Source organism: Cupressus sempervirens, chromosome 3 (genome assembly GCF_028749045.1).
Source record: "Cupressus sempervirens isolate cs-2001-9-10 chromosome 3, ASM2874904v1, whole genome shotgun sequence".
Taxonomy (NCBI): Eukaryota; Viridiplantae; Streptophyta; class Pinopsida; order Cupressales; family Cupressaceae; genus Cupressus; species Cupressus sempervirens.
This window is the reverse complement of record NC_143120.1, coordinates 302452034-302474486: the sequence shown is the minus strand read 5'-3', so window position 1 is coordinate 302474486 and position 22453 is coordinate 302452034. Positions and strand designations below refer to the sequence as shown.

General features: G+C 34.9%; 1 protein-coding gene across 5 annotated transcripts in view; it reads left to right on the top strand.

The window, feature by feature from the left end:
* Positions 1 to 19447, top strand: part of LOC149566186 (protease Do-like 9) — a 37002-nt gene extending 17555 nt beyond the window's left edge. For 3 of the 5 annotated variants that reach the window (XM_089819602.1, XM_089819603.1, XM_089819604.1), the window contains exons 5-10: positions 17061 to 17252; positions 17747 to 17979; positions 18178 to 18279; positions 18386 to 18436; positions 18571 to 18675; positions 18793 to 19447. In XM_089819602.1, the coding sequence (XP_089675728.1) occupies positions 17061 to 17252; positions 17747 to 17979; positions 18178 to 18279; positions 18386 to 18436; positions 18571 to 18675; positions 18793 to 18891 (782 nt within the window). In that variant the 3' untranslated portion in view covers positions 18892 to 19447. Of the gene's footprint in view, positions 1 to 17060; positions 17253 to 17746; positions 17995 to 18177; positions 18280 to 18385; positions 18437 to 18570; positions 18676 to 18792 lie in introns of all 5 variants that reach the window. The other 2 variants (XM_089819600.1, XM_089819601.1) reach the window with 1 other exon arrangement.
* The last annotated feature ends 3006 nt before the right edge of the window (positions 19448 to 22453 follow it).

Here is a 22453-nt window from a genome sequence, read left to right as displayed (position 1 = left end):
TGATTTAGTGAAACAAGATACCCATTGTCTTCTAGACATGACTATTTGGGATATCTACTGGATAGATATTGCAGCTTTGTTTTGTCTCCTATTTTGCAGATTTGGAAAACACCATTGATATCATTCATTTTCTCTTTGATGGATTTGATTTTTCTTTAATTGTTATGAGGGACACCTTGTCTCTCTTGTTCATTCTTTACATGAGTGTTGAACTTTGGAGCAACATTTGGAGGAAACATCTTTGTCTTTAGTGAAGACATTCCGCCTTCCACCAAACTCTAGATTTTCATTTTCAGTAGTGTGGCCTATAATACTTGATTTGGAATGGGCAACTTTCAACATCAAGATGTATACAATTGATCATCTTTGAGAGAATCCATACTTGTGATGTCCTTGGTTAGAATGGAGATGGTCCGCCTTTTCGATTTGCTATAATTTTTGTAACTATTGTTATAATTATAAAGTTTATCCTTGTAGCACTTAATAATGTTATTAGAATATTAATATAAATTTTATCTCCTCACAACATTACATGTTTGTTATTGAACATCCTATTCCTATACTGATTACACATTTATAATTCTTATAGTATACTACATACGAGTAGTAATATCTTTAAGTTGTTTCTTTTTTATAACACTATAATATTTTATCATATGTATAATTATTAACTATCTTTTAGGTCAATTACTAGAGGTTTTTTTTTAATGATCATAACATGGGAATTTTTAGCTTGGTTTGAGCTAGGCAATGCCACAAATGACGAACATCATTCATGCTATGAGTCCATTGCATTGATATGAATAGATTAAACTTGTGAGTTCAATAGCCTAGTAGGGGCACATAGTCTGCATGGTCCTAGTATGAATGGCAATTACTCTAAGATGAAGGTTCATAGACTGCATGGTCCTAGTCTGCATTGCTAAAACCTTGTTCCAGTTCCTTGGTTTTGTTCGCTCAGAAACCTCCCATTGGTGTTGGCAAGTCCAAGCAATCTTTGGCGGCATTCATTTGCAGAAAGGTTGCACAAGTAAGCCGACTTTAGTTATATGTTTTAAAGTTTTTTTTATCTGTAACACTTTAAATTTATTTGTCAATAAAAGAAAAAAACATTACCATATCTTGCTGAAGACTAATGCCTAACCATAACTCATGCCTAGGCTATGTACATACTATGCATCTTATATAAGCCTTAAGCAACACCTGTCCCTCCTATACACAGTAAACTATACAATACTTGCATTATGTGCTCAAATTAGAAGAGAGCCAGGGCACTCTGTCTCTCCTAGCATGGGCTGGCTGATCATCCATCGTCACTGTCTTTCCTGCAACCACAGTCCAAAGCTACTCCAAACCCCTGCTTCCATCACCATGTTTGTTTCCCATCCTTAACACAGTCAACAACAACATATTGGGCCTACATATCCTGTTTGCACAAACACAATTCAGTGGGCTCACAACATTTAAACCTCCTGTCATCAGTATTTCAGCAGACTATATGTTTTAAAGTTTTAACATTATGTATAGTTTTACTTCTTATTTATTTATTTATTTATTTTATATCTTAGTTTTCGTGCATTTGAACTTGAACAAAACATATAATTGTAAGTTAGTTTTAATTTGTTTATGTATTAATAATAATTTTTGAAAGATTATATATTACTTTAAAAGTTAAAAATTTATATGATTTTTTTAATTTGAATTTAGTGCATTATCTATTATTAATGTAATTTACTGATCAATCTATAAATAAGTAGATTGAAGTATTTATTATTATTATTAATTTTAGTTTCTTTTGCGAAGTTAGACTAACAAATTAATATATCTTTATCTTTATGTTTTAAAAGATATAGTTTAATTATTATATTTTATTAGTTTTTATTTAAAGTTTGATATTCTAAAATAGAAACTAGTTTTATTTTAATTTATTTCTAAAGTTTGTAATAGAATTTCAATAAATTTAATTTTAATTTTTATGTTAATTAAAATAGTATTTAGTATTTATTTTTAATTTTGTGTTTTAGAGTTAAGAATAAAGAAATCATATATTTTATTTTAATGAGTTTTTTTTTTTAAATATTGAATTATTTAGTTTTCTTTTGGATTATACAGGTTGTCATTGAATGGCTCTCAAAAGATCAAACTCTAAAGTTTGGAAATATGTAACTAAAAACATCTTTGTAATCATCCTTTCACATGTTTCTTTTGGATAAATGTAATATCTCTTTGTAATGATTTCAAATCTATTTTGTAATGGTAAATTATTTGGATAATTTATCATATTCTTGTATTTTTTTGAAAATTATATAAGGCGAATGTAATGTCATTTTTTTGACCTTACCGAACTTCATCCAAACTTCATAGTTGTCGAACCCAAACTCAAACCTTGTGACTTTGTATATTATATACTATACATATAGTAATTGAAATGCTTGTTATGAAAAGATGTAATAACAATATAAGAAGTAAAATGTCAAAACTACAAATGCCAAATACTAAATACAATAATGCTAGTACTTGAACATTGTGATTATCAAATGTCGAACTTGAACTCGAACCTTGTGACTTTGTATACTATATACTATACATATAGTAATTTAAATGCTTGTAATGAAAAGATCTAATAACAATATAAGAAGTAAAATGTCAAAACTACAAATGCCAAATACTAAATACAATAATACTAGTACTTGAACATTGTGATTATCAAATTTCTAATTGCTAACCTAATAAAATTCAATTTGACAAATGAATTTGTGAATCAGCCAATGGAAGCTTTTTATTATATTAAAAATGTCATAAAGATATATACAAGGATTAGCATGATATTTAAATAAGTAGAAAATGTCAAAATGTAGTGAAGGGGGGATGTTAATCATCCCTGAAAAGAAATTCATTCGTCTGGAGCCTTTGGACTCCTCATGGTCGAGCTCTTCCAAACAAATACCAACCGACCTTGCATTTGAAGGGGCTACACTACATTCTCATCCTCAATAGCTTGTGATGCCTCCTTTGTTTCTACATATTATAGTGCTGCTGGGCTCTCCTTGTACGTGTGTCTTGATGTCCATGATGCACTAGGCAATTTGTACAACCTCTAGCATCTCTACTCTCCTAAACGTAAGTCTATTCCTGTTAAGAGAGTGGATGAAGTTGTACTATTATTGTGATCAAATTTCAATGTTTATTGATATCAATACTGCTTCTATATGTTATGATAGTTCTACCATAAAATTGAGTCATCTTCTGCCATAGTTCTGAATTTTGGGAGGTTGGTGCCTTTGTCCCCTCTAGGTGAAGGTACTGTTCAACATAAATCGATGGATTTGTGACATGTGCTTAACCACCTCTCTTGGATCCTTGTCTTTGGCTGTTGTGATGTTCAGTGAGAGCTTGAGCTTTTGGTGTAACGACAACGGTGATTCCAACAAGTGGTATCAGAGCACTGAGTTACGAGTTTAAATCCCCACTGAAAGGGGGGATTGTTGGGAGGTTGGTGCCTTTGTCCCCTCTAGGTGAAGGAACCGTACAACATAGATCGATGGATTTTTGACATGTGCTTAACTGCCTCTTGTGGATCCTTGTCTTCGGCTGTTATAATGTTCATTGACAGCTCGAGCTTTTGGTGTAATGGTAGCGGTGATTCCAACACTGAAATCTATCTTTGCCACATACAAATAACCCCTAAGAGGCAAATTTTGTCTACTTAGTGTCGAATCTAGCCTATAGTTTTGAGTCTTTTGACATCATACATCTTATCAATTCACCTAAAGAACCTTGCCTTCGCCTCATCATCTTGAATCCATGTAATTCCACTACGCATAAGCAACCATGTGTAAGGAGTGTTCATCTTGTTCCATCTTTGACAAATAATTGGTTGAGTGCTCATTATAGAATGCTAAATTGGGATCCTTCACTCACACAACCCTTATCTAGTCAAAAGCATAGAATTGATGCACTCATACACCCTCTCCAAGGGTACATGCATCCTAATTGCACTATCTAATGATGTGGAAAACTGGAGCAAATGATTGTATTTTGCATCACTCCAAAATGCATCACTCTTCGTTATCTCCATCACCCTCTTCCCTTGCTCGGTTTTGGGCTTACCCACCAATTCCAATCATTCTTGGGAGCCATGAGTACCTCTTGCAATGAATGAAATAGAATGCATATCTAGTCTCAACTAGTTTCACGGATTTCATAAAGGTCCTAAAGAGTGCGTTTGAAGTGTGGTGGTTGAAGATAAACATTTTCATTTCTCTTTCATCGTTCCAACCATTCCAATCGAGTCATTTTTCTCAATGCCCTTGAGTGTGTTGTCACTAACATGCACACAACATGGAGTCCACCAAATATGTCCGTGACTCTGTAGGCTGCCTCAATAAGCATTTGTCACCACTTGGACCACATTTTGTGGCCTAGTCTTCTCAATAGCCTCTCCAAGGACCTCAAACTGAAATCAACACTTTTGTGATGCATGGGCCGTTTGCACATGTAACCATGATGTTGGTTAGTGGACAATGGCTAATGGTTGTCTACCCATCCATAACTATGCTGCATCCAGACTCTACCCAATATGCCTTCATCTGCTCCATCCAAACATTTATCCTAGCATAGTTTTTATCCAAGATTGTGGGCCTAAATTTGTGCTCACCTAGTGGCAAATATGGTGGTCTTCCCCTTATCATCATCATCATCTTCTTATAATAAGGAAGTCAAGTGGCATGAAATGGAATGCCATTTAGAAACAACTTGCCAATGGCATCATCTCTCTAATCCCTCAACTGTACATTAAACAAATCAGTTGTAGGGTTGCTTTGTATTACATTTCTCCTTGTTGATACCCGCTTGTAAATTTTACTGCAACACTGGAAGTGAATGAAGGTTCCGAGGCTGATCCTTAGAGTGAAAACATTTGGTTGTCCTTATATATTCTGAATAGTCTAAACCTGATTCCTGGCAAACAAAGTAATAGGCATCGAGCTAGAGTGACTTCAGGAATACCCCAAAGCTTATTGAAGTCAATTTTGCTGTGAATATTTTTAGGGTCCTTAAAAATTTACATGGATCCACACCTTTTCCTGTCCAAAGGGGGAAGTGTGCATTAACTCTAGTAATGTGTGGGAACCATTCTGTATTATAGATGTTGCATGTAAGGATAGAATTTTGCACACCTTTATCAATGATCAGGTCAGAAATAATATTGTTAGCGTCATAATTCCACACTAGGCATCACAGCTAACATACCTCTAAGTCTACCTTTTGCTCTTCCAAGCTGTTAGGGTCGAATAAGATATGGGTTTTCTGAAAAGACTATGAGTCAGGTTTTCCACGTCCATTCCAATCCACAAGTCCCTCTTGAATCCAAGCATTATTTTTATGGATAAGTTTCAAAAGATTTTTCAAAAATCGAGTATATTTCAGGAAAGTCAACCATTCTTAGTACTCTGGTAACAAATCCAATCAAGGTTCAGAAGTAAAAAAATGAGTCAAGGAGTTCACTGGCAACAAAGGAATTAATGCACGGTTAGGAATCAGGATATTGGGCTCCTTCCAGAACTCCCTAACCAAGTTAAGAGTTTCATATTCCACCCAACTCTTCAACTTTGAGTGAAAAGCCAGATACAAAGACATCGTGAAGTCAAATTGTGGACGTTGATAATTGTAATGGTTTTTAGAAATGTCATTCTACCTGACATATTGTAATGGTTTGGAAACTACGTTATCGGGTGACATATTTGGTTCAAAATTCAGATATCCGCTAAATGAAAGTTCCCGAACAGTTATAAATATAGCTAGGAGTTCTACTGCACCAGACTGGAGGAAATGTTGAGGTTAACATTCAAAGGCATGGGAAGAATCACAAAATTTCGCAATGATTTCTAAGATGGGTCTGGGTTGGCTGCTTCATGTAGATTCCCCAAAAATTAAGCCTGGCACATCCATTGTTAAATTTTGTGTACAATTTCTTGCAGGTTTCCTCATCATTTGACTTGGTGATAGGAGTGCTTACTGAGCTTGTGAGTTGCGATGAGGATCTACCACAAGTATTTCTTTCTAGGGTGCAATATTTTAGAGATGTATTAGTGGTACCATTACTGGCAACTGGAAATGAAAAGATTATTGGCGGTATTGCATCTTTGTTGTCAGAAATTGGACAAGCTGCTCCTGCTCTGATTGCAGAGGCAAGCACAACAGCCATTATACTTGTTCATGCTATTTTGAGATGTGTGGCTTATCCAAGTGAGGATTGTGATGTAGTAGATTCAACCTTACAATTTTGGCGTGCCTTGTGTTAAGTTTTAGAGCAAGAATACAATATACAACCAATAGAAACACAATAACATATGACATGGGAAATTATCCTGGGATTACCTTCCACTCGAGGTTGGAAAACCCTGACCTACAAAAGATGGATCCTTTATTGTATTCTCAAAACAAATACAAAGGTCTCCAGCTTAAGACTGTTGTTAACTTTAGCAGTTTTACAATCAGCCTTATACAGAGTTCAAACACGCTTACTATACAAATGCAGAATATGCAATATTATAACTATACTTTAGTAGTTAAACAATCAGCCTTATACACAGTTCAAACACCGCTTACTATACAAATGCAGAATATGCAATATTATAAGTATACTTCAGCAGTTAAACAATCAGCATTATACACAGTTAAAACACTCTTGCTATCCAAATGCAGAATATACAATATTATAAGTATCCCAGAGATAGTTCTGAGAATGTGAATGTCTTACACTCCTCAATTAATCATGTATTGAATCTTGATGAATCAATAATTAATAAACACATGCAAATTTTGCTGTAGAACACACAATTGCATTCTCTGTTACTAAAACAAATGCACACCCCCCGCCACCCCTTCCAATGTGGTCTGACAACAATGAGATGCTACAAACAATAATAATATTCTGCTACAGGAAAACTGTATCAGGTACATGCGATAAGAAACAGAGAGCGCCTCCAGTGATCATGCTCACATCTAAAACATATATCAAACCCTCAAGAAGAATATGCTTCTGATAAAATACGTTACTCTAAGAACATCTCACCCAAAAAGCTATTACAAAACTGAGAATAAAAAACGATGCAGAACATCTTCATGCACAGTACATAAATCACCAACTGCTCTGTTCTGAAGAAAGACAAAATTACTTCTCTAACACACTTGCACATGAGTCACTCCAAAAACATACTCCATGAGAACGAATAGGCTCACCAAAGGAATCAAGTAAGATGCAGGTTACAAAACTAGTAATAGATGGTAGTTACAAAGTCTCGACGACATCCTCTCAGCATGAACTGATGATTGCAATACTTGAACCGATGGCATCTCCATAATATGAACTGACAAATGCTACTCATAAATGGACAACATGCCCATGCTGCCAAGTCATCTTGTATGTGTTGCCATGTCATCATATTTCCAGCAGTTACAAAGATGAATATAGGAAGAATTAAATATAGAAGAGAACTGTCAAAGGCATTTACACAGAGAACTCAGATAAAGCTTCCAGCTCAATGCCGTTACATATAACTGGGCAGCAACAGATAATAGAGGCATCTCTACACCTTCTGACAAACGCCAGGCCTTAAGAAATGAGCTGCAACATAAACTTGGAAGAATCTCTGCTAAACATGTGATTCAGCACCCAATGATACAAAAACAGAAAACCAAGGATTTTAATTGATATCCAAACAAGTGCTCGAACCAAAGAGAAGAAGAGAGGATCAGCAAGCATAACATATATATTCTGGTAAGGCTGAAAAGGCTAACTTAGGTGTGGGTGAACTCTCACACAGCTACCAAAACTTCAACTCCTTGCTGGTTATATTTAGGAACAAAGTTTGAAGAGAGCTGCAAACATATGGCTTTGGTTGTATTTGTTGTTGTGTTTTCAACATTGCTTGATGCTCATTTGCTTCATTCTCAGGTTGATACTAGTATATTGAGTGTAGCTGATTTAGATGCACTATTTTAAATTCCTGATGGTCTTGCTCATTTTCGATTGAATATGGAGGAGCTTCTGATTGAAACTTGTCATCATTTGGGGCCAACACAGTTGTTTGCTGGAGCATGGAGCTCATTAGAAGCTCCAATCCGACATCAAGATGTTGAAACAAAAGTGTCCCTTTATCGCAATCGCTGTTGTCACCACACCTCTGAACAAGCTGACTTATGTGGAAGTTCCAGAGAATGGCCTTGAGGTCAAGTTGTTAGGCTCTGCTTTGACAAGGGATCCAACAACAACTTTATCTCCAACAAGTTGAGATGTTATTTTGTGATGCGACAAATCACAAGAAAATTCGTACGCTGTGAACTTTCACTATTCCAATTGAAGGCTGTCCTCCAGTTCATTTCTCGTTGGCAAAACTGTGTGAATATAAGCAAGCAATAATACGTGATAATACAAAAGGATGGACAACATTGGTATTCATGTTTTATGTACAAAACTTGAGTTGAGCATTGCTTTACCTGTTATGATCATGGTTGGAGATGATGAGGATGATGAATGCGAAGATGCACAAGATCAGGATAATGATAGCAATGGTTATATCACACACTGTTTGAACACCCTTTCCAAAGGGAGATCTGCATATACATATATCGATTCTCTGAAGCATATAGCAAGAGCCTCTGGGTAACAGATGTTGATTTCTGTTCAAAGAAAAATAAGGTTCCTTGTCATTTTAATCTAGAAGTTTAGAACAAAGTATTAAAAAGGTGGGGAGGGCCTCTTGATCTCATTAAAGCCCAATCACTTCCCGAAAGATGCACCAAGGCAAAGTGTTTGTTCTTGAAAACTGGAAGACTATTTTAGATTGGTCCCATGACAGCCACTTGTAGTTAAACCCAAATTTAGAGACATCTTTTCATTGCAAAGATTTTGCCTTGTAATTTTGTAGCTCATAATTGAAGAGTGTGGGAGTGGATATATTCAATTAATTCCAAAGGAAGTTAAGGGGATGACAGTTATAGAAACTGAAAAGACTTTCAAGAGCAAATCTTTAGATATGCTAGGAGATGATGTAAAAACTAGGAAGGAGAGATTTTTCTTCTGAAGCCCATGCTAAGGGGAGGGAGTCTTGACAGTTACAGAAACTGAAAAGGCTTTAAAGAACAAATCTTTAAATATGCTAGGAGATGACGAAAAAATTAGGAAGGAGAGAGATTTTTCTTCTGAAGCCCATGCCAAGGGGAGGGAGTCTTGACAGTTATAGAAACTCAAAAGACTTTCAAGAACATATCTTTAAATATGCTAGGAGATGATGAAAAAAGTAGGAAGGAGAGAGGTTTTTCTTCTGAAGCCCATGCTAAGGGGAGGGAGTCTTTATCTGTTTTTAACATCGTAAAGGGTATAGCAGTTTTTAACATCGTAAAGGGTATAGCAGTATATTTGCTGAAGGATTAAAGAAATACATAATCTTAGTACAAAGATAAAGAGTCTTTGTACTCTCTCATGTTTTTTCAAGGGGCTGTTGAAATTTTGATTTCATTTTTTTCTTCTTTATGATTGTTATGTTTCCTATTTTAATTGCAATCAGTTCGTGAATGAGTCTGTCTGTTATATTGGTCATGGGTGTGAATATTTTTTTAATTTTTCGGATTTGAATGTTTACACTATTTTAAAGAAGTTGCTGTTATTTCCTGTTTATATTTTGTGGGATCCCGAAAAGTGAACTTTGTGTCATTTGTCCCTAAATCCCCTGTTTATAAATCTGTCATTCACATTTATGCCATAGTTGTTTAGATGTTCGTTTGCCTTTCCTGCTCTCTAGTTAAAAGCATACCCTAGAAACAAAATGTTCATCTTAAGGTGGAATTTTACCTCTAAAATTCTGAGAAAGACCATCCATTCAATGGATGTCTGTTCAAGTGTTGCTTGCTAGTTTATCCCCAGCGTTGGGCATTAGGAGTCATTTTTAGGAGTTGTTTTGGAAGGACAGATCTGCAACCAAGAACCTTAAGAATGAATTCATATCTCATCCTTGTTCACATCATGACTATGGGAGCTCATTGTGACATTGCATTTCACAAAATGAAAATAAATTCAATGAACACGTTAACTTACATTGGTGATCACTCCTCTAATTTAGTTGGGTCTTCCTCATGCCTTTGAGTGTGTTCTTCATGGTATGAACACAATATGGAGTCCAAATATCTCTGTAGGTGGCCTCGATAAGCATTTCTCACCACTTGGACTGCATTTTTTGGCCCAACCTTCTCAGTAGAGCCCCCCTAAGGACCTCGAACTGAAAATTAACATCTTTGCGATGCTCTGAACAATCAAGTGCCCTGAGAAAGTAGGGATTGTCTGCACATGTAACCATGATCTTGATGAGTGGACAATGGCTAATGTTCATCTATCCATCCATAATTGAGTTGCATCTAGACTCTGCTCAATATGCCTTCATTTGCTCGAAAAGAATTATCCTAACATAGCTGTTATCCAAGACCAATTTGTGCTCACTTGGTGGTACATATGATGGTCCTCCCCTTGTTACCATCGACATCATCTCCTTATAATAAGGAGATCGAGCTACATGAAATGGGATTCCATTGGCAAAGAAGAACTTGCCATTGGCATCATTTATCTAATCCCTTAGCTGCACACTGAACAAATCAGCTATGGGGTTACTTCACATCTTGTGTTTCCCCTTGTTGGTGCCCTTTCAGGATTCGAGCACAACACTGCAAATGGATGAAGGTCCTGAGGCTGACCTTGACATTGTTCTTTCTCTTTGGTGGAACATTAGAGTAGAAACATGTGGCTGCCCTGTCATCTGCTCAATAATCTATGCTTGATTCCTAGCAGACAAAGTCTTTGGCATGGACCTGCAATGTTTTCCGGACCACCCCAATGTTTGTTGAAGTCAATTCTCTGGTCAATATTTTTAGGATCTTTAAAAACTTAAATGTATCCACAACTATTTTGTCCAGAACAGGAAGTGTGCATTAACTCTAGTAATCTTTACAAGCTGTTTTGTACTGCAAATTTTATATATCCATTTCCTTGTGCGACCACTTGGTGTTGGGATTGTTGTTCTTGTTGCAAATTGTTTGCAAGGAGACTCAGGAGCAAAAGGATCCCTAGCAAACTATGCCAAAAGCTTGAAGGGGCAATAAGTAGCAACTGGCGCACTAGCCATGGAACTAGTTTGGCCTTCTAGATCAGTCCCATTCTCTTCCTCCTCAACCTCATGCTCATATTCTAATTGACTTTCACCTTTGTTACCCAATTGTCAAGCTAGCTAATTTGAAACTCTTTTGAGTTGTCACTGATAATGACTGAAAACTTCACATAGATGAATGTAAACCTTTCTGGTACCCTCTTCAAAAAGGCCGTGAAAGCAATAAAACATCTCTGCAATATATTATCCCAAAGAGTTGCTGCATGGAGTATCAATTTTTTTTGGTACATTAGGCTCCCTAATGCAGTCTAAGGATGGAGTTTTGCACACCTTAATCAATGAATAGGTTACAGATTGTTGGCGTCACATTTCACTCACAAGACATCATAGCTAGCATACCTCCGAGTCTCCAACTCTACCCAACGCTTGTCCAAGCACTGAAAAGACTTAATGAGTCGGTCTTTCCACACCTAATTCAATGCATAAGTCACTCTCGGACTCAAAAAGCATTTTTGTGGATCAGTATCAAAAGATTTTTTGAAAATCGAGTATGGTCAAGAAAGTCGATTGTTCTTAGTACTTTGGGAACAAATTGAAAGTTGAAAAGGGGGCCAAGGTTTTGCTGATAATGAAGGAATTCTTGTGTTTGGGATATTGAGCTCCTTCCAGATATCCCAAACCAAATTATAGATTGTCATATTCCACCTAACTCTTCAACTTGGGTCAGAATCTTGATACAAGGACAGGACGATGTTGGTTAGTGGTCATCGATAATTTAGTGGTCATCGATAATTGTAATGGATTTTGGAAATGTCATTCTGCCCAATATATGTTAATGGTCTGTAAACAACATCATGGGGTGGCCTATCTGGCTTGAAAGTTGCATCAAAGCCCTAACATGGTACCAAGAAAAATCAATACTTTCTAAATGAAAGCTCTCGAACCGGTGCTTATGAATATCTGCAGGTGTTCTACTGCACCAGACCGGAGGAAATGCTGGGGATAACATTCAAGACACACGAAGAATTGCAAAATTTTGCAATGCTTTGTAAGCTGGGTCCAGGTCTGTTGTTTTATGGAGGTTCCCCAAAACATGAGGCCAACACATCCTTTGTTAAAATTTATGTACAATTCTTTGCAAGTTTTGTCATTGTTTGACTTGGCAATAGTAGTGCTTACTGAGCTTGTGAGTCGCCATGAGGGTATGCCGCCAGTATTGTTACCAACATTGGCATCTGGAAAATGAAAATATTATTGGTGGTCTTGCATCTTTGGCGGCAAAAATTGGGAAAGCTTTTTGTGCTCTAATTGCAGAGGTGAGCCCGACAACCATTATATTTGTCGGTCCTCTTTCGAGATGCGTAGCTTATTTGAGTAAGGATTGGAATGTAGCAGATTCATCCTTACAATTCTGGTGTGGCCTTGTTGGTTATATTTTAGGAACAATGTCTGAAGAAAGCCACAAACATATGGTTTGGATGTGTATTTGTTCTTAAGTTTACAACATTACTTATGCTTATTTGCTTCATTCTCAAGTTGATACTACTAAATTGAGTATGAGTAAGTTAGATGAACTGTTTGAAATTCCTGATGGTCTTGCTCATTCTGATTGAATATGGAGGGGCTTCTGATTGAAGTTAGTCTTCGTTTGGGGCCAATATAATTTATTCAAAAGTTGTTTGCCAGAGCATGGAGCTCATCGGAAGCTTCAAACTTGTGAGCAACCCCACTTATGTTGTTGTTCCAATGGATGGCCTTCAGGTCAAGTTATTAGGCTTTGCTTTGACTGGGGATACTAAAACAACTTTATCTCCAACAAGCTTAGATGTTATTTGGTGAGGCTAGAAAGCTCAAGCTACTCCATTTGCTGTGAACATCACTATTCCATAAATAAAGAGTCTTAATCTTTGTACAGAAATAAAGAGTCTTCTAATTGCAATCAGTTCTTGAATTAGTCTGTCTGTTATATTGGTTATGGATTGTTAATATTTCATAAACTTTGGGTTTTGAATGTTTACACTATGTGAAAAAGTTTGTGTTATTTCCTGTTTTTCTGTTGTGTGTATACAAAAGTGAACTTGGTGTCATTTGTCCCTGAACCCCCTAGTTGTAAATCTGTCATTCGCATCTGTGTCATAGTTATGTGTAGATGTTAGTTTGCCTTAGTTGCTCTCCGGTTAAAAACATACCTTAGAAACCAAATATTCATCTTAAGAGGAAGTTGTACCTCTAAAATTCTCTAAATTTTTATAGGTAGATACATCCATTCAATGGAGACTTCTTCAACTATTGGTTGCTAGTTTGTCCTCAGTGTTGGGTATGTGGAGTCATTTATAGGAGTTGTGTTGGAATGACAAAATCTGCAACTAACAACCTTAAGAATGAATTTCCATCTCATACTCAATCATATCATGACTATGGAAGTTCGTTGTGACACAGCATTTGACAAATGAGAATAAATTCAATAAGCATATGGTTTCAGCCTACCTAAAAATAAATAAAAATTCAAACTCTAAATTTTAAATTCTAAAACAAACTGTATATCCTGAATCAAACCCTGAATAAACTTCAAAAAAATTCAATCTTGATTCTTGTAGGGCAAAATGAAGAATCATAATGATTCCTAATTTAAGTTTCAACTTAAAACCTGATTTAGAAAATGAAAAAAACACTGAAACAACAAAACATTTACAAACAAAAAGCAGAAAATGAAACTAAGAAAGTTTAAAACCCTACGGTGTGCTTGAAAAATCTCTTCAAGGAGGGGGTATAATCATCCTCTTCTTCTTGCTCTTCCACTTGCACTCAATGCGTCAAACACTCCTCTTTCACTTGCACATGCTTCCCAAATCACTCTCTTCTGTTCTTTTCACTCCTCTCTACCTGCTGTAGCAAGCAATGAGAAATCCAAATGTGGATAAAAATAAAGTTTGGAGGGGGCTAGATGGGAACCACTACCAATTATGTTTTGAATGGAGACCAAAACTAAATTATAAAACAAGTTTTTTTCTTCAAATGGTCTTTCTCTAATTGCCCCCCACAGGTAATTTGTAGACATCATTGGGATGGTCAAGGGATGCTTCGGTGTCCCTACAACCGTTCCTGCGACGTTGTGCCATCTCGGCAGCTGAAGAGTGGCAAAAAGGAGGGATATTATAATCGTGACACTTTCTTTGACAAAATGAAATAAATTCAATAAGCATATAGTTTCAGCCTACTTTAAAAAATTAAAAATTAAAAATTCTAAAACAAATTGTAAATTCTCAAACAAACCCTGATCAAAGTTTTAAAAATATCAATCTTGAGTCTTGTGAGCAAAATGAAGAATCATAATGATTCTTAATTTTGTCCTCGAGTTTCAGTATAAAACTTGATTTAGAAAATGAAAAAACATTGAAACAATGAAAAACAATTACAAAAACACTGAAACCCTACCATGTGCTTTGAAAATCTCTTCAAGGAAGGTATAGTATTTTCCTCTTCTTCTTGCTTTTCCACTTGCACTCAATCCTCCTAACACTCCTCTTTCAATTATGTGCTTCTCAAAGCACTCTTTCCTGTCCTTATCAGTCTTCTCTATCTGCTGTTGCAAACAATGAGAAATCCAAATGTGAATAGAAATGAAGATTGGAGTGTCCTAGATGGGACCCACTACAAATTAGATTTTGAATGGAGCCCAGAACTGAATTAAACATGTTTTTTTTTTAAAATGCATTTTCTCAGGGGACGTGTAGACATTGTTGGGATGATCAAGGGAGGCCTGGGTGTCCCCACGGCCTTTCTAGGGATATTGTGCCTTACCGGAAGCCAAAGAGTAGCGAAAATGAGGGGTTTGGTGGGTGGGCGAGGAGGCGGGCAGGGGGGTGGGGTGGGGGGGGGGTGCAATGCATTCCCTTGTTACACTGCATCTATTATATTCTTTGTATTGTTGAGGGTTTGAACTCAGCACCGTTTAGATGCCTACATGAACTTTTCTGTTAAGGCAAATACCCTTTCGCATCATGTCTATTATAGTTTATCATACTCTTAGGTAATTTTATGTTCATCAAATTGTACCTTTGCGAAATGTTCCTTTTTATTTACAAATACAACTGCAAGCCTACTGATAGCCTGCAAAGTATGCTGACCAAATGTTTTTCCAAAGCCACGAAAAAAGCCTGCAAATTCTAGCTTCTCGAGTGCTCTTTATCTATTTGCTACTTATCGCTAACTTATATTTCTGGCAGCCATTTTAAATTCTTAAATAATTTAAAGCAATGATCTTAAATGGCTAAGTCATCAGACATTGTTGCGTTACTGATCTTCAGATTCTATCTGGCTTACTGTGTGAAGCCAATGGTGTACACTGTAGAGAATTTTGCTGATTGAATGAAATTTTAAGGCATTGAAATAACTCAAGGTTGCATGGGTACTCGTACCCACACCCCTGGTACTCGTACCCACGTACCCAAGTACCGGGTACACGTATCCCACGTACCGGGTACTTGGTGGAGAGCATCATAGCTAAGGACCTTGATTAAGATTCTGATTTTTTTTTTTGGTTTTTTGTTTTTGTATTAGCTGCTTGTTTATCAAACTTAATTCAATACCAAATCAGTTTGAAACTTTGATACTCATTAACAATAAACTTTATCACTGTTCAAGTCAAAAGTTTATCATTTGCAATATGTGATTGTCATATGGTTTAGGATCTTCTTGTTCATGTTTAAAGTCTGCCTTCTTTGTTATGCATCTAAGCATTTATCATGTATTATTATTTCAAACATATAGCAAATCTGAAACTGAAAACAGTACATTACATTTGCAAACTTTATCACTGTTCTTGTTTTGAAAAACCATTGTCATGACTCATAAAATCAGATTTTTTATAAATATAAAAGTGTAATTTTTAAATAAGTTTGAAATACCCAAGTACCTCCGTCCCCTATTATGAAAAATACTTTAAACATTCAGCAATAGCATATATAAATATATTTGACTTATGGCTCATATTTTCAAATTTCTTGTTTTGAATGCTTAATGTCATGACTCATGACAGATATTTTGATTTTTATATTTTCTATAAAATATTAATTATATAGAAAAAATTAGGCATGCACACGTACCCCCGTCCCCTATTTTGAAAAATATGTGTACCCGTACCCGTTCCCGTTCCCGTACCCACGTACCCATGCAACCTTGAAATAACTATTTTCATTAATGAATTTGTAAGATTAGGTTCCTGTAAAGTAGGGATGGTACATGCAATTTACTAAATCATAACTGTATCAGTTCTGTATGCCTTTTTGAGTCATATATAAAGTTCAGTAGTTAAAACATTTGCAAGCCTCTATTTGTACAAAGTAGCCGATATATACCAAAACAAACCTGGATCTGAAGGTAGAATTGTCCGAGAGACAATAATTTTTGATGATATTACAAGCTGTGAGATCAATGTTGTGCTAAACAAACTATAGCCCTGAGCATCCCAAGGTACATCCATAAATGGTGACGCTAGCATCTTCCAAGGTGGGTTTACATCACAAGTGCAAATTTGACACAATTGGCTTTTTAAGAGATACTGAAATCTTATTTTTGATTATTTAATATGAATTTTGAATCTTGATACTCAATTTTCATAATGCATAACTTTTCTCTGTTTTTCATATTTCATGTCTCTGATAATTCTACGATCTTCAAGTGTTTGAACGATGAATACACAATTTTGATGTATGTGGTTTATTAAATTTTAAATTTTAAAAAGCCTATATTTTTGTTTTCTGGAATTTGTGCATTTTTATTTTTATTTTCCTCTATATGTTGTAGGACAACTTCTGTAAGAAAGCACTACTCTTCTAATTGAACGGTTATGCAAGCATAGACTCTGTAATGTCATTCTCATATAGTAAAGAAAGTTGGTTTCAGGATTTCCAATTCTTGGAATAGAGTGGCAGAAAATGGAGAATCCTGATTTGCGTATTGCAATGGGAATGAAGTCTAACCAGAAGGGTGTTCGTGTAAGAAGAGTAGAGCCAACGGCTCCAGCATCTATGTTCTTGAAGCCATCTGATATACTCCTCAGTTTTGATGGAATTGATATTGCTAATGATGGAACTGGTAAGGCATTTTAATTTATTTTTTCTTGCTCATTATTGATAGTTTTTGTTATTCATGATTCATGATGTCATTTATCTCCAACTTTGGTGTTGTCTGTCATGCCAATTTTCTGTGTGTAAAGTTAAAACATTTTTTAAATGTGATTTCTTGACACATAAGAACACATTTGTTCAACAAAATTGTCCATGCTCAAGTAGAATATGACCCGTCAATAGGCCTGGAAACCTTACTCTTGTATCTTATTTTATTTGCAAACTCTATGGCTTTTGAATTTCTTATTGGCTGGATAAATGTTGATTTCTTCAAACATTTAACTGTAACTTTTATGGACCTTTATCAATGCCTGGACAGATAGGGCATGTAGATTCACCATTATCTTTTGTTTTTTCAAATTCTGTGTTTGCTCTATTGGAATTAGTTCGATGAATTCCACTGTACAAAACCAACAGTGTGTTCAATCCAATGCTTCTAATTTATTTTTATTTATTCTGTAGTCCCTTTTAGGCGTGGGGAGCGTATTGGTTTTAGCTACCTTGTTTCACAAAAGTACACTGGAGAACATGCTAAAGTCGGAGTTCTTCGTGCTTCAAAGTATTTCGAATATGACTTGGAGCTTTCCACGCATAAACGTTTAGTTCCTGCACATATCAAGGGGAAGCCCCCATCTTATTACATCATTGCGGGATTTGTATTTTCAACTGTTTCTGTCCCTTATCTTCGTTCTGAGGTATGTTATGGGAAGGTATCTAATTGTGTCGTTCTCCTTTTAAACGGGATGCCTACTCATTGTGTGGGCATATATTTTAAAAATCCCTTTGGTTAGACTACTGTTAAATAGTACTTGATATATATATTTTATAGACACAATGATATGTTAAAAGTCTATTTTGAGTTTTGAAGGGATAGTTGTGTTTCTGAAATGCAGTATGGGAAGGATTATGACTACGATGCCCCAGTAAAACTGTTGGACAAGCTTTTACATTCAATGGCTCAAACAGAAGATGAGCAGTTGGTGGTGCTTTCTCAGGTTACTATTTTCAAAGCGAGAAATATCATATTGTTAAGATTTTGATGAAGATGGATGTGTAACTTAAATTTTGGATCACCTGAGACATGGCTTTTTATAATGGCAGGTGCTTGTGGCAGACATTAATATTGGTTACGAAGATATTGTCAATACTCAGGTATGAATTTGACAATTGGAAATATGTATTTTGGTAAGATCTCCGGAGTAGATAGTTTAAATTATCTATGTAATATCAAACATGGCTTTGTTGGCGATTCTAATTATTTAGATATTCATGATAAACATTTTTAGGTATTGGCTTTCAATGGAGTGCAAGTAAGGAATCTGAGACATCTTGCTGAAATGGTAGAAAGCTGTCAGGATGAATTTCTGCAATTTTCACTCGACTATCAGCAGGTAGTATACTCTATTCTATGCCTTGGCACTGCAATGCTAAGGCTCTTTTCAAGTACTTTACGTAATTATCAATAATATGTCATGTTTTCATACTTTTGAGATTGACATTGTCTACAGATTGTTGTTTTGGGAACAAAGGCAGCGAAGGAAGCAACACTGGATATTCTTTCAACACATTGCATACCTTGTGCCATGTCCGACGATTTGAAATCATGAAACAGTTTCTAGAGTTGAATATCCTTGCAGTTCTGTGAACCTTCTATAGTACGTTATAAAAGTATGATGCATCAAAATGGCGATCATGACTTTTTGTTTGCATTTTGGTCATCAATAAAGCTACAGATTGTAATAGTTGTAGGCCATACTGCAGAGTCAGATCCAAATTATTTCTGTTGGAAGGTTGAAATGCTATAGAAAAGTTGTAGCGCAGACAGATGTCCTTTCTGTTAAATTAATCAGCTCAAATTTCAAGTAGGAGATTTCTGGAAGGCTTTCATGGCCATATAAGCAGCTGCTATGTGACAATTAAAGTTTTGTTTATCACAAAAGAAATCTCTTAAATGCCTTCTTCGGCCCTTTTGTGGTAGAAGAAAAATCATTAAAATGTCAGCAAGTAAAAATGCTACTTAATATCTGATGATTCTATCGTTGACATTCTCGGACAAAGATTGCAGTTTTGCTTTGATGATCGGCGGTAGATTGTCATCAATATGGATATGAACATTCTAGCTTTTTTTAACATGTCATATATATACAATTAAAATTATCTGAATGCTTTGTTTATCATGATAGAAATCTCTTTTAAATTTGTAAGATTTCATTTTTCTCCGGCTCTTATCTGGTAGAAGAGAAATCAACAAAATCTCAGCAAGTATAAGCGCTTCTTATCATCGTCGTCATCATTCTACCATAACATTATCGGACAAAGATTAGAGTTTTGCGTTGATAATTGGTGACACAGGATTCACACCAATTTGGATAAGGACCATTTTAGCTTTTTAATATATATATATATATATATATATATATATATATATATGTCAGTTCGCTGGTAAGGTAAAATGTTGAAATGAGGTTTGGGTTCGTTATTACAGAAACATGTAGAACAATACATATGCATAATACATATGTATGCAGATACATATCTATGCAGCCAAAAAGAATGATAAAGATTAGAATGTCACATAGTATCATAAAAACAACAAAAATATTATAAACTTGTAATTATATTATTGTATCTATTAAAAAGTAGGAGATTTTTTTCACAGCGAGTCAAATTGTTAATTGTGATATGGGCCAATGAGTTTGACAGAAGAACTACAGAAAAATTATAATAGCAATATCACAATATATTTATTATCAACACCGAAATATTAAATTTTATCGAATCCAACTACCATTATTTTGACTTTCAAAGTGCAAACATTCCCTATGCTACTGAACGATATAGTACTATCACCACGCACCTTCTTCCATTAATTAATTTATAATTATACAACTAATTTATTATGTTACTAACATTATACTGCTACTTTGTTGCTCGCGTATATGTATTTATGATATGTTTTAATCGTACAACGATTTCTTTGCGACTTCTGCTTATTTACATTGTTATTCCTTCTGCCACCCTTTAAATGCTTCTTGGAGACGGATTTGCATCTCCAGTACTGGACATGTCTGAAAACTTCCCGATGTTAAAGATTCCGTCTCCCACCATCTCCAAAATATCCCTTACGTAGATGGATTTATGATATCTATACTAGCTTAAAGATGGGCGTTTTTCCTTTTAAGTCGCTGTTGAAATGCACCACATTCAATGTGTCAGATGCAGTATTTGACCTAATTTTGGCACTTCGTCATTACCCATTTTTTATACCAACTCAAGAGTAGAACTACTTGCTTCATGGCATCTTACTGAATGCAATTATACAACAATCGATAATATAGGATCGAGCGAGCACAAAATATTATGATTTATACGTTAATCCCTTTAAAGGAATAAAAGTTAAGAGAATTTATAATTGAATATAGTTCTAAATTTCAGGTTGGGTTACCATCTGTCATTCAAAATTCATATCTGAATAAGCTTGACCAGATTTCCATATTTATTTGTTGAGGTATGTTTTGGACTGGATAATGCGGTGCAACGCAAGATTAGGTTGTGTCGGTTTTCCTAAATCAGGGTATGTCAATGGAGTGTATATATATATATATATATATATATATATATAATTTTAGAGGCAAGACGTATATCACTTTGTAACATGATCTAGGCTTTTTTTCAGAGAAAAGATGTATATCTTTGATGTAGATAATTTTAAACTCGTGTGTGTTGGTTTTTGAGCTACCTTTGAGATTGGAGCAATTATGGAGTGATCTGAAATGTCAATTGTAAAAATCAAATCCAAGAGTTATCTGCATCAATTTATAGATTGTAAGAAACTAATGTGTTTGACGATGTTTATTCCTAAATGTACTTTGTCCTTAAAGTAGCATTTCATGGTGAAATCATGACTTGTTCTAGGCACTTTTGTAGGTTTTTGAGGCACTTCTTGAAGATGCTTGTCGATTTATTCTTGGTTTGGAGATTCCTTTAGGCCCTGTTTAGTTGCAGGAATTGCTGAATGCGGCATTTGTCAATGCTGGAATAAACTCTCTTTTGAAATTCATGTATTTTTAAAATAACTTCTCGAATATCATTTGAACATGTTTGGTTGTCCTGAAAGATGAGTTGGAAGATATATATTCTATGTTTGGTTGTAACAATTAAAATAGGAATTGAAATAAGTTTTTTTTTTTTTTTTTAACTTTAATTTTTTTTCGAGGTCTGATTATATTTTAAATAAAACAAAAATTGTTTTTAAAACTTAATTTTTTTGTTAATTATTTTAAAAACATCGTATTTTTTAATATATTTTAATATTGATTTATAGTTAATGTATAACACAAACCTTTGAAAATATTTTGGTTTATTATTTAAAAAAATCAATAAGTTATTATTTTAAAATGTATAGTTTTGATAGTTATTAAATTAAAATATTAAAAATCAAAACTTAAATATTCTTAAAAAATACAAATAAGTCATTTAAATGATCTTTCAACATGATTTTAATTGAAAAACTAGACAAGATTTATTTGTAAAGATACTTTTATAAAAGTTGATAAAAGATCTCAAATCTATATGAATCTTTGTCATTTTAGAAAAATCCTATACAAGATGTACTTATGGACTTTTTGGCACAAGGTCCCAGCAAATAAATGCAATTACAAGGCAAATAAAACATCGTAAAAAGTAAATTTCAGCCTTTTGAGCTTTGCAACACTTGCACTCTATTCCTCCATCACGCACTGTACTTGTTTGTGCATCACTGACCCAACCATGGAATCCACAACTATCATGTCCCTACAATAGAAAATCTATATTAGTTCCTAGCATAATAATTAATTATTCATTGCGCTAATTTTAAAGGAAATTAATTATAATTACTACCTTTTTTCTAATTGAGCAACACCAAAATTTACGCCCAGGATTTTTTGGTGTATTAGAGGTCTTTAACAAACATGGGTCAACACCACAGCGACATTTTGACACATTCATTGAAGCCATCAACCCTACAGCATCAAAAGTAAATTTGTTATTTGAAAATACACTCTACAAAACATCAAATATATTAGCATAAATCAATGTTTATAAATCATATTTTCTCTTTACTTCATTGAATCTATATCGATAATACTCAAATCTAGTAATAACGCAAAGCAATTATTCAAGAGTTGT